The sequence below is a fragment of the Xiphophorus couchianus genome, chromosome 9, assembly GCF_001444195.1.
Source record: "Xiphophorus couchianus chromosome 9, X_couchianus-1.0, whole genome shotgun sequence".
Classification (NCBI taxonomy): domain Eukaryota; kingdom Metazoa; phylum Chordata; class Actinopteri; order Cyprinodontiformes; family Poeciliidae; genus Xiphophorus; species Xiphophorus couchianus.
The window spans coordinates 3,557,610-3,577,038 of NC_040236.1; the positions used below are offsets into that span (position 1 = coordinate 3,557,610).

At 38.9% G+C, this 19,429-nt stretch overlaps 2 protein-coding genes across 4 annotated transcripts in view; one reads left to right on the forward strand and one right to left on the reverse strand.

Annotated features, from left to right (window-relative positions):
• Positions 1 to 13,277, forward strand: LOC114150965 (WD repeat domain phosphoinositide-interacting protein 1). Its single transcript, XM_028027818.1, has 12 exons — positions 1 to 667; positions 1,989 to 2,071; positions 3,767 to 3,936; positions 4,014 to 4,110; positions 4,919 to 5,016; positions 5,099 to 5,191; positions 5,272 to 5,342; positions 6,305 to 6,412; positions 8,719 to 8,883; positions 9,546 to 9,653; positions 9,754 to 9,893; positions 10,859 to 13,277. Exons 1-12 carry the CDS (start codon positions 588 to 590, stop codon positions 10,978 to 10,980), a joined length of 1,335 nt encoding a protein of 444 aa, XP_027883619.1. The 5' UTR covers positions 1 to 587; the 3' UTR covers positions 10,981 to 13,277.
• arsg (arylsulfatase G) overlaps positions 2,033 to 19,429 on the reverse strand; it is a 26,196-nt gene continuing 8,799 nt past the window's right edge. For 2 of the 3 annotated variants that reach the window (XM_028027815.1, XM_028027814.1), the window contains exons 6-11: positions 19,027 to 19,217; positions 18,865 to 18,945; positions 18,653 to 18,761; positions 16,288 to 16,408; positions 16,108 to 16,198; positions 14,369 to 14,894 (exon numbers count right to left, since the gene is read on the reverse strand). In XM_028027815.1, the coding sequence (XP_027883616.1) occupies positions 14,569 to 14,894; positions 16,108 to 16,198; positions 16,288 to 16,408; positions 18,653 to 18,761; positions 18,865 to 18,945; positions 19,027 to 19,217 (919 nt within the window). In that variant the 3' untranslated portion in view covers positions 14,369 to 14,568. Of the gene's footprint in view, positions 2,121 to 14,368; positions 14,895 to 16,107; positions 16,199 to 16,287; positions 16,409 to 18,652; positions 18,762 to 18,864; positions 18,946 to 19,026; positions 19,218 to 19,429 lie in introns of those variants that run through there. The other variant, XM_028027816.1, reaches the window with a different exon arrangement.

Consider the following 19,429-nt stretch of genomic DNA (forward strand, 5'->3'; position numbering starts at 1 on the left):
GCACCTTCTCTGGGTTGTTTTTATCTCCATGTTTTATCCAATTAAATAACCAAAACAATTCCTCGTGATAAGACTGAAAGGTTAGTCGACCAATCAGGCGTTTTATGTCTTCTTAATAGGCAGTTCGTGGTTGATGTTTAGACGATTTATCCAATCATACGTCAGCGCAGAAAATGTTGGCCAATAGCAATGCGAGAAGGAAGGGGGTTGACCTGTTGGAATGAGCCAATCGTTACGCGGCTCAGTGTGACGCATCCTCCCATCAGCTGTTTTTGTTTTTCTCCGAGAACACTGGAAGTTAATAACAGCATAATAACAGGATTCCTGACTGGCTACGGCGAAACATCTCATTCGGGAGGTGACGGCGTTGACCTTTGATCTTGTTTCGGCTCGGCAGAACTCTTCCTCTGGGAAACGAGCGCTTCCCGAACCGCTATCTGAGCCCGGACATTCCTTTCCCTCAAGAGTGAGAGCGTGGCGCTTGGAGTCTGGACGCCGAGGAGGAGCAGCGGGCTCCGGCGGGGATCGGCCCGAGCCAAAGGCCTTCAACCTCGGACAGCGAGACGACAGAGGTTCCGGTGGCTCGGATGGAGACCCAAGACGCGGTATCGGAGGGCCCCGGACCGCACCGCCACTTCATCTGCGCCTCCTTCAACCAGGACACCACGTAAGCGACCTGCGGGCCGAGCCGAGCCGAGCCGGGCCCAGGGTGAACTCCTTCATCTACCTGGCTGTTGCATAACGATTTCCAGCCGTATTCCCAGATAACGGTTTATTAGTTTTGTTGACATAAACCCAAACAGTGACACAGAGAGCAAACAGAACAAATCTGCAGGTTTTTTTAATCGAAACATCAGAACTTGAAGATAAAGTGGAGGTGAAGTAGGCCACTGTGTTAATCTTCAGGGCCTGTTGCACATCAAAGTAGTGAATTTATGATCGAACCACGCTGACCATAACATCAACAATCTGGATTAACAAATTGAGGGACACATATATGTTAGAAACATGGATAAATATGTTTCTTAAGCATTTTTGCTTTGTTTTTTGAATGTTAATGAAGAAATAAGAGGCAGCCCAGGGTTGTTGAAGTTCTTAAGAATAATTGCACTTCAGCCCAGAACCACTTCAGAGTTCTGGTACTCTTTCCAGTCCAAAAAAATATCCAGTACAAAAGAAATATACATATATTTTGGATGTCGAGGATTTATTGTTTTTCTCTTTTCTCTCTTTGTACTGAATAGAGCACCAAAATATATACAAAAACGCCATGGATCAGCACCATGGTAGGTTTATTATGTCCCCCAATGTGGAGCCAATAGCTCCATGTTTCCCCCCAGAAAATGTACTGTAACTTCCTAAGATTCAAACACTTGAATATAAACAACTCACCTGATGTCATCCTATCAGTTTTATAAAAACTACAATACTTAGAAAAAACAAAGAAGGGAAGAATCGGGACGTCCTTGTCTACTGCAGGCTCTTTTTAAAATAGCTCAGCTTAAACAGTTGAAACCAGAAGATTACTAGATTACTTACAGCAAATAAAAAGACACATGCATATTTTTTTGTATCACTGTCTGAAGTTAAATCAGACCAAACCTCTCTCGATTTAGGTCAGTCAGAATGAGCAAAAATTATTTCTATTTGACAAATTTTAGAAAACGTAGGGAGAACATTTATTTTTACAGATTTTCTGAATTCAGAAGTTTTCATACATTTGGTCAGCAACAGGAACTATTGTGTTCTTTACAGATGAAAGCCTAGTTAAAGAATGATGCTGCCACCACCGTGTTTATCTGTAGGAATGGTGTGATCCATCTTCTTAAAAAAAAAATTTTTTTCACAAAATCTTTAACGTAACAACCGGGGAAATGGTTATGTTTCATACTGTAGGTTCTTATCATGAAGCTCCTTCTCTTGATGACAATGTGTGTGTGTGTGTGACAGTGAGCAGCTCTGCCTGTGTGTGTGTGTTTTGATTTCAGCTCTCTGTCCGTGGGCACGAAGACGGGATACCGGCTCTTCTCCGTCACAGCTGTGGACAAACTGGACTGTATCCATGAAGGAGGTACGGAGCAGGCACTTCCCATGCTAACCTCACCACCAAACAAAAACTCCTGAAACAAAGAGGATTCATTGTTGCAGAACATTCAACGTTGTATTCATATTTATCACAGAAGCAGTCTGTTGCTGCATTATTCTGCTAATCAAAGCGCTGCCTAGGTGGTTTTTTGAGCCCTCATCAGACGGGCTGTTTCATGACTTCTCAACCACAGATGTCTCCAGAAGCGACCGTCAATTAATCGCACGACAAATTAAAACCAGCTAATCATTTCCATTTTACATAATTTATTGTTGTTTTTCCTCTCTTCTCTCTTTCTACCTAAAACTGGAAGCCAAAGGTTTTCAGTTTGGTTTTTTGGTCCCTTTTTTTTTGAAGGAACATTTTGTTTACAGACTTCATAATTCCTTTTATTTGTTGTTTCTTTTGTTTTGCCTTTTCATTTTGGATATTTTAAATGTCTTCCAGTTTCAGTGTTAAATGTTTATTAGAATTTAAATTTTATTGATCTTTGATATTGTGCACTTATTATTATTATTATTATGCCATTACCATTATGTTACTTGGAAATGGTCTCAAAACAACATTATTATTTATGACAATATCTGTTATCATGACAGGTCTAATTGTAAAAATGGTGTAAATGCCCCCATCAAATGATGTACAGTAAAAATTACATATTTTAATCAATACTTTTGTTTATTTACAATCACTTTACCAGACAATCAATTGAGGAGAGAAAAGGGAAGGAAAACAATAAGTTAAATAGCAACAATAGGAGCAAATAATTCTTAACAACTAACTAAGCACTAAATCAACTGTTTTGTTTGCAAATGAACTGCATAAATTGTTTCATGTGGATGATTTCTTTTGTTACTGTTCAAATTGAAAATGTGTTAAATTCTGCAATATGTGGCCTAAATTTGTCTTAGTCTCATCATCTGATGAGCATCGATTGCTGCAGGAATCTGTGACACTGGGCAGTTATGGTGGAGTGACTGGTGCTTCAAAATCACCAGGAACAGAAAAAAGTCCCCAGATTTGTTACTTTTAAAAAAACAAAAAAAGTCACCGCCCAACAAAGTCAGCAATAAAGTCTCAAAGTTGGATACAGTCCTTTCCCTCGTCCTGACCACAACCCCCCCCCCCTCCACCCCTCCTGCCACTCATCCCCACAATTGGCCACGCCCCTCTGTGTCTCTTGGCACTGCCCACTTCGTAAAAGTTTTTCAAAATTTGACTGGGGGCGGAGTTCCCTTGAGATGAGCTAAGACTCTCTAATTTTAATCAAATTTACTCTCTATTTTTTTTCTAAAAGAAACGTTTAAATCCTAGTTTTTAAAGATGCAGTATGTAACTTTTTTTTCAAATAAAAATATTCCAAGTGTATTTTTAAAAACTGTCACCATATTGTTTCAGATAATGAGACAGATAATCTGAGTAGAACAATTTCCTCCCTCAGCTTCTGTTGCCGTCAGATGAAACACACCACTCCCGAGTCGCCCCGATCAAAAACAGCCAATCAGAGACAGGAGGAGGGGCTTAGTGCTGTCAGTCAATTTCATGTCATTGCTGCTAAATGTGTTAATGGGGAAACAACTCAGCCTTACTGGAAACCCTTTTGTCCGCCGTCATCGGTGGCCATGCTAACTAGCTTTAGCATTCACTAGGCTGCTTTCGTCTCCGTTTCCTCTCTCTCAGTGGAGTGCCCAGACGTCTACATCGTGGAGCGACTGTTCTCCAGCAGCCTGGTGGTGGTGGTCAGTCTCTCCATGCCCCGTCGAATGAACGTCTACCACTTCAAGAAGGGGACAGAAATCTGCAACTACAGCTACTCCAACAACATCCTGTCGGTGAAGCTGAACAGACAGGTGAGAACGGGAATGCGGATCTTTCCGGTTGTGTCCGGCTGCGTTGCCATGCTGATCTCCTGGTCTGTCGACTTCAGCGACTCGTGGTGTGCCTGGAGGAGTCCATCTACATCCACAACATCAGAGACATGAAACTCCTCAAGACCTTGCTCAACACGCCAGTCAACCCAACAGGTACACGCCAGCTACCGGGTCATCTAACTGAAAATAACACTGCAGGAGCAAATGGACCAGAGGCTCAAAATTATAAACTCCAAACTTGTTTGTGCACATGAAGCAGTTAAAAGAAGATTTATTATGGATAACTAAGTGTTTGTACCATCTCTCTAGCTTCTAATGTTAGACAGATATTTAGTGGGTAATCTCTAGTGGGGTGTTTTAAAGTTGGTTCCATCAAAACTAAAGACTCCAATTGGAGTCGATTTTAAATAAAGCATCCAGAAACTGGATTCTCCAGTTTGTCCATTTTCTTTGCATACAAATGAATGGGAATTGGTTCAGGCGGAACAAATTCTCACAAAATTAGTGTTTTAGCCAGGAGAGCAGCTGCAGCTCACTGTGACATGGTAAGCAAAACATTTGATGATATGGGTGCAAAAACTCAACGTTCTCAGAGACATCCCTGTTTGGGTTCTTTGAAATACATTACAGAGTTTTCACTTACAACACGGGCATCCAAAGTGGGACACAAGGGCCATTTACAGCCGTTTGGCTGATTCTGTTCAGAATGGAGCAAACCTGCCCTGCAGACATTGACTGTTGATGCAGATGAACACTTTATTTTCAGGGTCAGATTTTCCATAAAAAATCTTATTCCAAAATGTTAGGTCCAACACAAAGTTTTTGTTTTCTACTAACAATGTTAATGTTAAACTGGAATTCAACTAACCAGGACAGAAACATAATCCCAATGAAAGAGTTCAAGTTGAAATTTGACTCCACTGGTATAAAACTGTATAATGCTCCCTCTGCTCACCTGTAGGTCTGTGTGCTCTGTCCGTTAACCATGGCAACTCCTACCTGGCTTACCCAGGCAGCGCCACCATTGGAGAGATCACGGTCTATGACGCCAACAACCTGGTGAGGATTGGGTTTAGCGTCGTGAACCCCAGTCTGAGATTGAATGCTTGTCACTAGAAAGCCTTTGTTTTCCCACTGTTAGAGCACGGTGACCCTGATCCAGGCCCACGACAGCCCGCTGGCGGCCCTGAAGTTCAACGCCTCCGGCACAAAGCTGGCCAGCGCATCTGAGAAGGCGAGGGCGTGAAAACGACAAAACCCTGCTTTTGTTGTTTTCAGTAACAGGGAGCGTGAACTACTTCTTCTTTTCTGTAGGGTACTGTTATCAGAGTTTTCAGCATCCCAGAGGGTCAGAAGTTGTTTGAATTTCGTCGGGGGATGAAAAGGTTTGTGTTTATATGTGGTTTTAATATTCTGTGCTGCTGCGCTTGCGGACTGGGATGAAGAGAATCGTCTTAGTAGTGGAAAAACTACTGGCTCAGCAAAGTACTTTTTGTGGAGTTGGCTTGTAGAGGATGCCAACAGGCCAACAGCACATCAGCACCTGGATGTGTTTCCATTATAAATATACGCAAAATCTTGACAATATTCTGCTAAAATATATAAAAAAACACAATTTTGCAATTGCAGTGTCTCCTTTAAATAAGAAATGGAATTAAAATCACATGTGAATAAGTTGGTTCACGTGATAAGTTGTTACAAAAACACGCCGTGTCATCATCCTCCATAAACTTTCTGTCTTCTTCTTCTTTGTAGTTTGTGCCAGTGGTAATATCCGGTTGTTGATCATGTGACTCGTGTGATGTGAAAAAGGTGTTTCCATTGGAAATTTGAAAAATAAACCAATTTCGATAGGACCCCAAAAAAAACACACACCTCATTCTCATGCCAAAACGTTTTATTTAAAAATGTGAGTTTTCCTGAGGTTGCCGAGTTTCAATTAAGCAAATTTACTTACGAAATGTTAAATTGCGCAATTTTATGGTCAACGGAAACACAGCTTCTGTCAGGCGAGAGGAATCATGAGTTCCATCTACACTCAGAGGTTGGAATTTTTCAGTTCTTGTTCAAGAGCTAGATCGAGTGTGATTCTGTATTTTTTTCCAGTACCATGCTACATGCACCAATGCTTCACAAACTGCTACATCTGTGAATAATAGTTTTTTTTAAAAAGGAATTTTGAAGTTAGCGTTGGCTAACTATGAACACACTCTCAAATCAAATTTCTTCTCTTGTCCTGAGATGATTTTCTTATTATAAGAACGTTATGTTAGCAACGTATATTCTCTTTTGAAAAATGCACAATTGCATCTTAATTTAGTGTTTTCTCGTTGATGTCCTGTTTCAGATACGTTAGCATCAGCTCTTTGTCGTTCAGCGCAGACGCTCAGTTCTTGTGCGCTTCCAGCAACACTGAGACTGTTCACATCTTCAAACTGGAACAACACAGCCCCAGGTAAACACCGTTTCATTTTATGTTTGAGTCACCGATTAGAAGCTCTGGGTCATAAATGCTTGAACGTCTCAGTCGAGGTCCGCAGGTCTTCGCTCGAGGTAATGTTATTTGTACATCCAGGCTTTCCCTCGTTTATTTAACAACTTTCTGGTCTGGTTTATTTAGAGCAGCTTCAGCCTCTGCTCAGATTCCCTCTTTACAAACCTGCAGACGATGCTACAAAATATGTAGAGAAACATCAACTTTTACAAGGTCTATATTCACTACTCAACAAGTGTTACATTTATTTAGCGTAGCATAGCTTGGATTTTAGTTAGCCATGAGTTCTGCAGCGGAAAATGTTACTGTCAGATAATATATTCTGATTGTATTAGCAGATAAGACCATTTTTCATCACAATCCCCTCCTTTGATGATAAGAAAATACACAATGTTGCTTTAATCACATCAAATGTTGTTTTATCCCCACAGTTTTTCTGGTTTTTTACATCAGTAAGGATGAACATGGGCTGCTGGACAAACTTTGGTCTTTTTCTACTCAGAAATGTTTCCATAGCTAGCTTGCTACGCTAGCTTGAGGAGCAAATCAGCTTGCTCAATTTGACTGGCAGCCAATCAGAAAATGAGCATCAAAAATAATATTTAAATCAATCATTTGAACGTATATTTTATATTTTAAAAAGAAAGGACTGAAGAAGAAATGATTATGATTAAAAAAATGTTTTTTTTTTCCCCTCATCTTCTCTCTAACTTTCTGAGGCTCCCAAATGGCCCCCGTACTGATCCACCCAGCGGGCCCCGGACCCCACTTTGAAAAACTGACTGAAAACATTGGAAACATAAAATCATCTGGATAATCAGCCCTGACATAAAGCCTGTCAGTGAGCTGGCTTTAAAGAGACAGACATTTTTAGCGTCACAGTCTAACTGTCAGAAAGCTCTTTAGCTATTTGCAGATTAGAGACACATGCTGTCATACGCAGCATGGAATATCTGCTTCATGTCAGGCACACATTGTACTGAGTACACACCAATCAGGTCCAGCACAAGCCAGCTGTCTGCCCCCATTTTGGCACCTGGCTGCAGTTACAATGCAGACAAACAGACCTTTAACCTACTTCACCTGCTTTCTCCAGGTCGCTTCAACATGCCATGCTGACCTAACCAAAGTAACTGTCATGAAATGTGTCAAGAACAGGACATGGAGCATGGACAGAGGTTCAGGCAGCAGAACGGAAAAATACAGCAAAGGAACAAAGAAAAAACCAGGAGCTCAATACAGAGGTGGAACTAAACAGAGGAGATGTGGAACAGCTGTGGCTGGAACAGCAGGGGAGCTGAGGGAGGAAGATTTAACTAAAACTATAGGGTCTACAACCCAAAATGGAAAAGGTCTGATGTCCATCTAAGAGAAATTAATTCAGAATTTAAGAAACAGAACAGAAACAAAGGAATAAACTAATATGGCAACACCTTAGTGACAATAATGAACACAGAGAGATGAACCAAATATTAGCAAGATCGAACAGCACAGAAATGATCAAAACCCCAAAGGAAACTAAAACCCAAACACCCAATGATCATAACAATAACTTCTTATTATGTACATGTGAGAATCTCCAAAATATGACTGTTTTCATAACATTGTCAGGTTTACTCAAAACAAAATGTTTGTCTGAATATCTGTAAATATGTGACAAAGTATCACAAGTCTTAGTTTTTTTAAAGAACTAATTGAAAAATATTGAAATAATCCATAAATCATAAGTCTACATATTGATCCCTGAACCTTTGTCTTTAAAAAACTAAAGGAATAAAACCATAACTACAGTGTAACCGCAGCTATTTTAACTGTTGTGTAAGCTAGCATATATTACCTGACACATTTTCTAAAGATTGGTTTGAACAACTTTTGGGTCATTTATAAAAACTAGACATAGTGGGGGGGGAAAAAGATAATAATAATAATAAAAAATTTAATTAAAAGTGGCTTGACATCATGACATTTCCCAGGTTTTCTACCGATGGCGGACATTTTACTTTTTCTGGAACGACCCAGTGACAAATTTATTATCAGAGGAAAGCCAACAGAAGTCTTAAAAGTCTTTTATTCATCTCAGTTTTGATAATCAGAGGCTTTCAGTGTTGCAACAACAAATGTAGAATCATGTTTTTGCAGCATTAAAATTAGCTTTCTTTTTAATGTCACTGCTGATTTTGTTGCCACCTACTGGTATGGCCAGTGGTGTAAGGATTTAAAAAAAAAGTAATTTAAATATTTATCCTGAACCCTCATGTTCCCTGCAGTCAAGATGAGGAATCTCCAACATGGTCGACATATGTGGGGAAGATGTTCACAGCAGCCAGCACCTACCTACCCACCCATGTGTCTGACATGATGCACCAGGACCGCGCCTTCGCCACCGTACGGCTCAACATGTTCGGCCTGAAGAACATCTGTGCCCTGGCCACGTAAGAAATCAGCACCGCAAAGTTATTTTAGTTTGTTTTTATTTTTATATAAAAGGGTTGTACCTATGACGGCGTATTGGGGTAATTGTAGACAGAGAAAAAAGGAATAGTAAATTTCTGCCAAAAAATGTTCTGGAAAAACAGGAAAGTTCTGTGAGCACAAAAAGTCAAACAATCTCGAATTTTAAAACTCAGAAGTTTCCAAGTTTTTTAGAGAAAGGTTCTGAAATTGATCTAAACATTTTTTAGTCTTTATTGGTAGAAAATTTACTTCCCTTTTTTTCTATGTGCAATGGCCCTAATGTATTCATTTCTGACCTCAGGAAGGAGACATTTTTCAAGTTTTGAAATTTTCAATAGTCAAAAGTATTCTTTTTAACGACCTCAGAAAACTTCCAGGTTTTTTCCAGAAAATTCTAGAGATTAACCTAAAAATTTAGATTTTTTTTTTTTTGTTTGGGGGGGGGGGGGCGGGTTTGCACATTTTTGACTATTTATGAAAAAAATTCTAAAATTTTCAGAAAAAAAAATTCAAATATTTCTGGAAAATATTTGAAATAATAAAAAAAAATTGTCAGAAATATACTCCTCCTTTTTTTCCATCCACAATACGCAGTCGAATGTAGCTAAATCGATCAGTTTACACTTTATCTTTGTTTCAGGATTCAGAAGCTTCCACGACTGCTAGTTGCATCCTCAGAGGGTTACCTCTATGTCTACAATGTAGATCCGCAGGACGGAGGCGAGTGTGTCCTTGTTCAAAAACACAGGTGTGTTCATGTTACCAGAAATATTTACGCTGTCAAAACGACTAAAAAAATGATACAATGTTCATGTTTCCATGTTGTCCCCTCTGCTCTGCTCCTTCAGACTCTTTGAATCAGGAGAGGAGCAGGAGGAGGAGAAGGAAGAGGAGAACCAAGAGGACGGCCCCCAGCAACCCGCCGGCCAATCATACGCTGCCACTGTGGCTCTTCCTTCCACGCCTCCTTCCTCCACCACACTCATGGGTAACTTGTTGAGTTAGAAATGTCTTTCAATACTAAATATGTATAATCCATTTTTTATTTGTTTACAGGGTTTTTTCCATGTTTTAAGAAAGTGTGGTAGTGGCAGACATTTACTGTGTTTTAAAACCTCTTACAATGTTTCTACAGTTTGAAACACATTTTAGAGTTAGAGTTTGAATTCTAATGGCAATACCTTACAGGACCAAAGTGGAATTTTATGCAAAGATTTGTTGGGATTTTTTAAAAAAGTTTATTTTATATATATATATATATATATATATATATATATATATATATATATGTATGTATATACACTCCTCAACACAGACCAAAAGTGTGGACACACCTTCTCATTGAATTCAATGAGAAGGTGTGTCCAAACTTTTGGTCTGTACTGTATATATATATATATATCAGCATGAAATATCTACAGTGGATATGAGAGAATAAAACCTAAACTGGGAAGATTATTAGATGTGCAGACGGGCAAAATAAAAGAGCCAAACTTATTAGGGGTGAACCGATAAATCGTCCCCAATTTCCTTTACTTTTGGGAGATCAGTGATTGGATGATACTTAAATGTGAAGCCGATATTATTGACTGATTTCATCTTCCTTAGCAAAGGTCTAAAAATCGGCCACTGTCCACTTTCTCCCACTTTCATGTCAGTCAAACCACTGCCCAGAGGTTTGACCAACATGTGCCTCATCAGGTCATGTCTGCATGTTTGCAGTTAACAATAGTGGCCCCACTGTCAACAACTCAGCGACTTTCTTAATATATTTAGCAACATTTCAGCCAAAAACATTGGTATCGGCCAAAATCGGCAGGTCAGGCTTTTTAAAGATTAGAAATTGACGATCGTCCAGAAAACTGCAATTGGTGCACCCCTATAATTTCAGAGTTTTTTTTCCTTTGGATTGTTGATCTGAAAACACCTCTTTCTTCTCTCTCTCCCTCCCAGGCTACTCTGAAGACGGCGGAGCCCAGAGAGGGGAAGTCATCCCTGAGCATGAATTTGCAGAGAGCCCAATCTGTCTGGATGACGAGAACGAGTTTCCTCCAGTCGGCAACCAGAGTAATTAATCCACCGTTTCTCCAACATCCCCACCATGCTCCCGCACAAAAGAAAAAAGATTTACAGAACATCTACAGTACTAGTTTAAACAGAAAGAATGGTCTGATGACTAGAGACTCTGCAACCTTCCTCAAAGCTCACCGTTGACCTTGGATACCATGTTAGAGGATTACTTTGTGCTTGTTCCTGTGTTCATCTCATTGTAAGAAAGAAGCACTAGAACATCTCTCATTAGAAAAACACCTCCTGATTTCTGTTTTTTCAATCAGTACAATGCCATAACCAACAGTGTTAAATATTTGTGAACAGTAAGAGACCTTGGCAGAGAAGTAACATTATCATTGTAGCTAATTCCGTTGAAGAATGCAGACAGTCTCATTAAGAACCTTAGCGATTGTTTCCCCCATTTTAATTTTAATGTTTTTTCTCTGAATATTGCACTTTATTCTTAACTCAGAGGTTACACTTTAAGAAAAATAGTCCGATATTTCATGTGTTCTTCAGGAGGGATGCTGGAAGTTTGTATTTAGTATTAAGTGTAGCCCTTTTTATGCAGCTTTAACTCTAACAAAAATCATGTGGTGACTGTTTACCAGTGCTGCATGTCACTTTAAACCTGAAGGCATAAAAAGATTTTGAGCAGACTTTACGGTGCCTGACTCTGGCAGTGTTCAGGTGAGAGGTTGGGTTCGACTCATTCACCCCTCTTGAACTTTTTCACATTTTGTCATTTTACAGATGTAACTCGTGAATATGCTTTGATATAAACAGTGGGGTGTCCAGAGGGCAGGTTTCCTGGTGAAGAAAAACTCAGGATGATGCTGCCACCACCATGTTTCACAGTGTGTGTGGTATGCTTAAGACTAGTTGGCGTCACACACGTCTGCACCGTGTCCCCTGCAAGGCTTGTGGTAAACAGTGACTTGGACTATCGGTGGACTTCAGCTATTTGTTTTTTATTCTTTGTAGTTGTAACTGAAATATGTTTAATTACATTACTGCTGACCCATCTGAGCTACTCTTGTCAGATTTTATCTCTAGAAAAAATGTGTCATTTCCTCATCTCTTCACAACTATTCCCTACATGTAGTCACTCTATTCCAATGGTGGCCACACTTTTGCTAATGTGCTAATGGTTTAGCTAATTTTCCACTCAGTGCTTTAGCACTGAATGAATGCTAACTTTGAGTATGTTTAGCGCACCTAGCTTCCCCTAAACTGCAATAACAACTCTGACCCTGTTTAGGGCAATTTACTATGATGTAACATGTCATGGTGGGTATCAACATGGTGGAAGCTAGCTCGCTCTATAGCGTTAGCTTCTGCTAAATACCATGTTGGTATAGCGCTTTAGCCTTGGTGTTGATGCTTTAGGGTTAGCACAGCTAACGTTTTAGCTAGCGGTGCCCACCACTGCTCTTTTCCTTTAAACACATTGAAGTGACAAAATGTAATTTCAAGGGGTGTGAATAGTTTTGCGAGGCGCCGCAACTGTGTTGTAGTAATTAAAAACAGCTGAGCCTGACATGCCACATTTGTTTAAGATTCGAATTGTGAAAGCATGTGCAAAGTCCATCTGTGACGTCACACTGGGCCGGTTCTTTTAAAGCTCAGGACAACAAGAGCATTTCCTGATACGAATTATCTGAAGTCTTTCCTACAACCTGCAACCATACACTGATCTTTTCTTTCTTTTTTTTTAATCAGCGTTAGACCCTTTAAGTATATGTGATGGAAAATTACAATCGGAACTTTTTTAAAGTTATTAAATGTTGCCTCGAAACAGAGAAGTAGTAGTGTAAAGAAGGAAAGAATAGTGTGTAATACCCTATTTCCATCATTACACATGCCGTATGTATTACTTGCAGCTGTGATGCTAATCATGGTAGCAACAGAGGAGACCAGAGACCTGATAGTAAATGTGGAAGAGTTAACTCTGAGGAGCTGGTGACCAGATGAACGGGGCAAAGCTACACGTCTTTGACTTTCAGTGATAGCATTCAAACCTTTTTAATAAGAAGATGTTCAGACGTAACTCAGTTATTTTTACATCGATGTATTAAACATTCTTTTGCAAAAGCATTATTGCACATCAGCACATAGGCTTACCATACCTAATGTATGTTAAGAATTTTTACTGTCTGTATAATGTGTAAATATTGAATTTCTATATAATACAAGTGTACTAGGTAACCTGTTAATTAAACGTGACTTGCCAAAAGATGGCGCTGTTAGGACACTCTGAGCTGTTCAGTTCAGGACATTTTACCCAGCGACCCATTAAAGCTCAAAGTGACTCAACTTCATAAACTCCCTGTGTCTGTTTAAGTTCTGCGCATTTGACAACTAAAATCATTTAGCGTAGAAAATAACAAGTGATCATTAAATGTGTTTTACTTATGAGTGGATTGTGCTTCCTGTTAGGCATTTTTTGGGACTAGTGCAGGAGTCTGACCTTTATGACACGGAGAACCTTTTTTGGCCTTTGGCCCAGCTAAATATATATATTTTTAGGGCTACAAAAGCTACATAAAACACGTTAGCTTATTTAGCTTAGCTTATTTAGACTGTTTATGTTAGGTTTTAAATAATAACAGTTATCTAACATTTTTATACAAAAAGAATGTACACAGTTTTTCAGTGGAATGTCAAATTTTTAATAGATTTTTTTTTTTTTTAAAGCACAAACTTTGCAACCAAATGAGAAAAAACATAAAAAAAATAATATTCCTATTAGTGTATTAGTGTTATTATTTGTGAACATGCTTTGCATATACCGCTCTGGAAAAAAATGAAGAGACCACTTAAAATGATCAGTTTCCCTGATTTGACTTTTTATATTTATATGTTTTGAGTAAAATGAACATTGTTCTTTTATTCTATGAACTGCTGATAACACGTCTCTGAAATCCCAAGCAAAAATTTAGTATTTATTTTCAGAAAATCAGAAATGGTCAAAATAACAAAAAAGATACAGTGCTTTCAGACCTCAAATAATGCAGAGAAAACAAGTTAATATTCATTTAGAACCAACAACAATAATGTTTTAACTCAGGAAGAGTTCAGAAATCAATATGTTGTGTAATAACCAGGAGGTTTTGAATGGGGTTCAGTGCAGTGACCTCTTCATGTTTTCCAGAGCTGTATTGCATGAAAACAGCTAGCATTTTAAAACACTACATCTTTAGTGTTTTTGATAGAAGTTAAGAGTCAAATGGCTGCAGACTGACCAGTTCAGGACTCGTCAGTCTCAGGGTTCAGAAGGCAACATGCAACAAAGGTCTCAGGGTTGGAACTGAAGCCTGGATGACCAGTCACCTCTACAGATGAAACCTGCTGCTGATTAACAGGAACTTTGTTCACAGATCAACAAAATGACACTTAAATGACACACTGTCTGATGGCTGCAGATGTATTATGGATTTTTTTAAAGTATCGATCTAAAACAGAACTGGATTTAGATAAACAATCAGATTTCAGCTGCTGGTATTTCTTGTTTGCACATCTGCTGCATCTGGACATTGAACCTTTTAATCAACTCTTTCTGCACACTAACTGTTGCGAATGAGACGCTTTTGCGCTTTTGTTCGCCTACCTCATGGCCCGTTCCTTGTGCCTGTTATTAATGTTTCTTCCGGGCCTCTGCACACGGTGTGGCATCGACACACGGCCTGTCTCCGATCGCAGCACGGCGCCGCTGATTCATCTTGGCTGTAGTCCGCTGTGGACACCGATCCATCAGTGGCGATGTCCCACAGGAGTTCCTCTCTTTTGCGGGCTACCCTCTCTGCAATCGCCCTGTACTCGGCTGTGGCGAACTGCAGGGGTGTTTCCTCGGCTTCTTCACGATCCAAGTCAAATATCAGAGGTGGATCGTGGAGCTGCTCCTGGCCGGTGCTGCCGCTGCAAGCTGCTGCTCCACCTGCCAAAATGAAATTCTTTTCAGTTTTAAATCCTTCCACAAAAGTGAAATGTTCAAATGAACCTTATGTTATTTTGAACTCTTCTTTGTTGTGTAACTTTCACGTCATAAGGCAGACAAACTTGACAGACAAAATGTTTCTGAAACTCTGTCAAGTTTTGGTTAGGTTTAGGGTTAAATATGTACTAGTAATGGTTAGGTCTAGGTTTAGTGTCTATAGAAATGAATAGAAGTCAGTGGAAAATCCCTGCAAAGACTGAGAAACAAACGTGCGTGTGTTTAACTAGGTTGGTTTGCTGGGTTGAGATGAGGTCCATTGCAGCAACTTCATATTAAATTTGCTGGTCGTATGAAGTAGTGCATTGCACAAAATCCACCAGACACCACAACTGGTTCGGGCCCTTCCTTATTGTTCCTCAAACTCAGCCACATATAGAACTGTAACCATGGGTGGACAGGAGAGAATTCACAGTAAATTCTGGCTATAGGACCCAATAAATAAGCTGTTAGTTGTCAACTAATTTAGTAATCAATTGATCAATAACTGGGGAATAGAGACTCAGTAAAGGCCAACTACTAAAAAACAACACAATCAAAGGAGGTAATTTAACCAAAACTGTAACAAAAATATACATTTGGCATCTAAAATAAAAAAATAAAACCTTTCTGTCTGTAAATATGTTCTACATAGAACTCCTCTAGTGGCAGATTTAGCTTCACCTGATTCAAATTCTGGAAATAATAAATATCCTATGAGCACCTTTGCTAACAAATGATTAACCCATTAATCATAAAATAATTACCAGATCGTCTTTACACCATATTTATGTTTAGTCCAGCAGAAAGCACTGAGCTTTTCACATCTTGATGTTAGGAGGATTTTTCAGCTGCAGATGCATTTTTTGCTACAAATGATCAAGTAAAGGAAAGGAACTAAAGGAATGCTGCCACTGCTTTTTAAGAAATAAAAAGTTTACGTTCCTATTTAAAAAAGGATTTGCATTATTTGTTTATTGACATATATTAATATATTTCTAATATTGCATTAAAGTGAAAAATCTGCAGAATGTCCCCATTTTTGTATCCGATTAATAAAAGAATGGTCACAATAATTGATACTGATTGATGGACAATTAAAATAATAGTTAGCTGCTACTTGTATGATGTTTCCACTCTGAAACAAATGCATGGACATAGCAGCATATTTTTCTACCTGTGATGTAGAAAGCTTTGTGTTTTCCGGCTCGAACTGTTTGCAAGTCCCCGAACTTTCCTGCAGCGCCACTGTTGGGGTGGAAGAGGAACTGCAACAGCAGAACACAGGACAGACCCATTTTACAAAGCAAAGCAACGCAGCAATGCAACACTTCCACCTGTTTGTAGCAGTTGTGACCTCGTGACCAGAATGTTCGCCGCGCAGCAGAACGCCGCTGGTATCGATTCCATCGTAACGCCTGTCTGCAGGGGGCGCTACGCCTGCCAGAGACAGAACAGTTGGAAAGATGTCCATACCACTGTACGATGAAAAATGAAGCAAGAATGCAAGTTATGAAATCATAATTCAAAACAGTTCAGCTCTTTTTAATTATGTAGGAACAATTTACAAACACTTTCCGAACAGAGCTAATGTACGGGTGCATATTGGAAAGTTAGAATATAACTGAACATTTGAGCATTGTATGAGTTTCACTTTTTCAATTAATTTACTGAAATGGGTAAATATTTTACAATGGCATTGTAATTACTTAATTTTAATACAGCACAAATGTGAAGGTTTCATGTACTGAGCAGAGATCAGAATCAGACAATATTCCCTGATTGGCTCTGATCAGAAATTCCCAGATCAAACACTGGAGCAAATGTTCTCTTTTCTGTTCATTAAATGCATACAAACTAAGAAATATCGACTATTAATGCATTAACCAACAGGAAGTACTTAATAACTTTAATATTTGCTTCCTTAAACATGCATTGCCAGTGGGGTTTTTGCAATTAGAAATTACAAGTTGAAATAGTTTTTTTGTTGTAATCCATAATGTGCCACATTTCTTAAGGTTATTATGTGCTGTTTAAATGTTTTTGACCATGAATTTCATTAGTTCTTAATGAGTCTTCCTTTAACTAATTTTTACGTTCCTATAGAAACTGGGTTTTAAATTTGGAACTGTATCATGGTAATGAATATATTCAGTCAAATACAAGCTTAAGGGATATACAGTCATATCAGTAAATTAGAATATTATTGGAAAGTTAATTAATTTCAGTGCCTCTATCACTAACTGGAATTCATTATATATGTTATATATTCAACCCAGATTGATGTTTTCAAGCCTTTATTTCTGTTAATTATGACAATATTCTGCTTACAGTTCACAAAAACACAACACTTAAGATTTGCATATTACATCAGGCCAATAAAAAACAACTTAATACAGAACTATGGGCTTAATGAAAAGTATGTTTTTTAGAAGCTTAAAGGGTGCTATCAAAAGTTACTTTTAATCTGACAAACAATCTTCACTGAAAAACCGATTCTATTTTTTTTAAATATACAGTAAGTGTGTTTTCTGCTACATAAATAGAGATTATCTTCTAAGTTATTTTACTGTTGGACCTGAAATACAGCAGCTGCTTTTATCAAAGAACTATTTTTGGTTTTCTCTTTTATGCGTTATAGTCATTAAAAAGAAAATCAGAAATGGTCAGAAGCAAAATCCTCAAGTCAGCCTGATTGATGTATTTGTGTCTGAAACTTGCATGATCTCTGGTAATTGCTTACAAAAGCCTTTCACACCCTGAAATCTTTGGATTCCTGGTAGTTTCCCCAGAGACCCTGTACAGAGGATGGATGACTGAAAAAGCATAAAGCGATGTCAGACATTTGAGTAAAGCAGACGGATAATTTCTCTATTTTTAGGCAGAAATTATTTTGCGCTAGTCATTGGTTCAGGAGTTCATGATGACGCTTACTTAATCACTCCAGACCTGTGGAGTGAGCTTCATGGCCTTAGGGCTTCAATTCAGGTTATGAGTTGACAAGCACTGCTCCATAAATAATCAGCTTGTAAAACTTACCAAAGTAGACTTAAATATATCCTTCATAACAAGTCAAGATAATATATGTTGCTCCCTTGTAGGCCTGTCACACTAACAAATATATTAATCACATGATAAATTAAAATAAATTTCAGTCTCTATCTACCAAAAACTGGATGATAAAAAAGTCTTCAGTCTGGTACTTGGGTTTCAACTAACCCCTTTTTGTTGAAGGACAATTAATTCTGTTTACAGAGTCTTCATAATTCATTTTATTTGTTGTTGTTTCTGTTTGGATACTTAAAATGTCTTCCAGTTTCAGTGTTAAATGTTCATTAAAATTTAAAGTTTATTGGTCTTGGAGAATGTGTTCTTGCATTATTATGCTATTGCCATTATATTACTTGAAAATAGTCTCAAAACAACAATATATTATATATTACTTATTTATATATAATATATATATATATATATATTATATATATATATATATATATTATATATATATATATATATATATATATATATATATTACTTATTATTTATCGCAATAACGTCTGGGACCATTTATTGTACAGCAAAACTTGTCATGGTGACAGGCCTACTCCCTTCAACGTTCAGACCTGGATCATCTTCGTCTCCCTAACATTCTGGTGTAGTCAGTGAGGAAAAGTGCTGCAGGTGTTTGACTTGGTTGATGTAAACGGTGAAACGGGGCTTGCCTGAGCAGCGCTGAGCTGGTGGTGTTTGCAGGGATCCTGCCTGGCCAGTACACCACAGTTGGCACCCTGTGACCGCCCTCCCATGTAGTCCGCTTAGCTGATCCGCCGCCTAGCATGCAGAAACAAATGTTCATCTTATAAGGAGTCAAGAGTTAACCGAGAAGCCTTGTGAGGGATTTCAGTGAGCCGATCTCAACTTCAGTTTGTTGCACCTTTGCTGGTCTGCCATTTTCCAGTGAAAGGCCCAACGCTCCCTGCAAACTGGCACTTTTCTTCCCACGGGCCGTTATCACCTAAAGCACACAGACACTTTGCTGACTCCATCACACGATGTTCTGATTTGTCACACGAGGGCAGATGTGAAACAGTCCTACCAGTGAACCAGATTAGAGTATTCCCTCTATCTGTCTCATCGGCGACAGCCTTTAACGCCCCGACCAGACCGTCCAGTTCCCGCAGGCTGGCGGCGTACACCTCGTCGCCTGAAGGCTCTGCCACCGCGGGGGCGAGAGGGACGTGCATGTGAGCCGACGCCACCAGGAGGAGATACGGCTGTGCTCGGGCCCTGGTACCACAGGACAATTCTGTTTCACTAAACATGTGATGGGTAAAGATTTTTGAAAAACATTAAAAAAAAACATCATCTCCTCATGAGGAAGAGTCATGATAAAGCGACATGACCTAACATGTCAACATGACCTATTGATTTACTTTAAGCTACGTGGTGTAACAGCATTCATGGTCAGTTTGGTGAGATTATAACATGTTCTAATTAGA

Excerpts from the sequence above, each read along its gene's own strand:
- LOC114150965 (XM_028027818.1), top strand. The coding sequence starts at position 588 with ATGGAGACCCAAGACGCGGTATCGGAGGGCCCCGGACCGCACCGCCAC. Across the intron at positions 2,072-3,766 it reads GGACTGTATCCATGAAGGAG|TGGAGTGCCCAGACGTCTAC; the intron begins GTACGGAGCAGG and ends CCTCTCTCTCAG. Across the intron at positions 5,343-6,304 it reads TTTCGTCGGGGGATGAAAAG|ATACGTTAGCATCAGCTCTT; the intron begins GTTTGTGTTTAT and ends GTCCTGTTTCAG.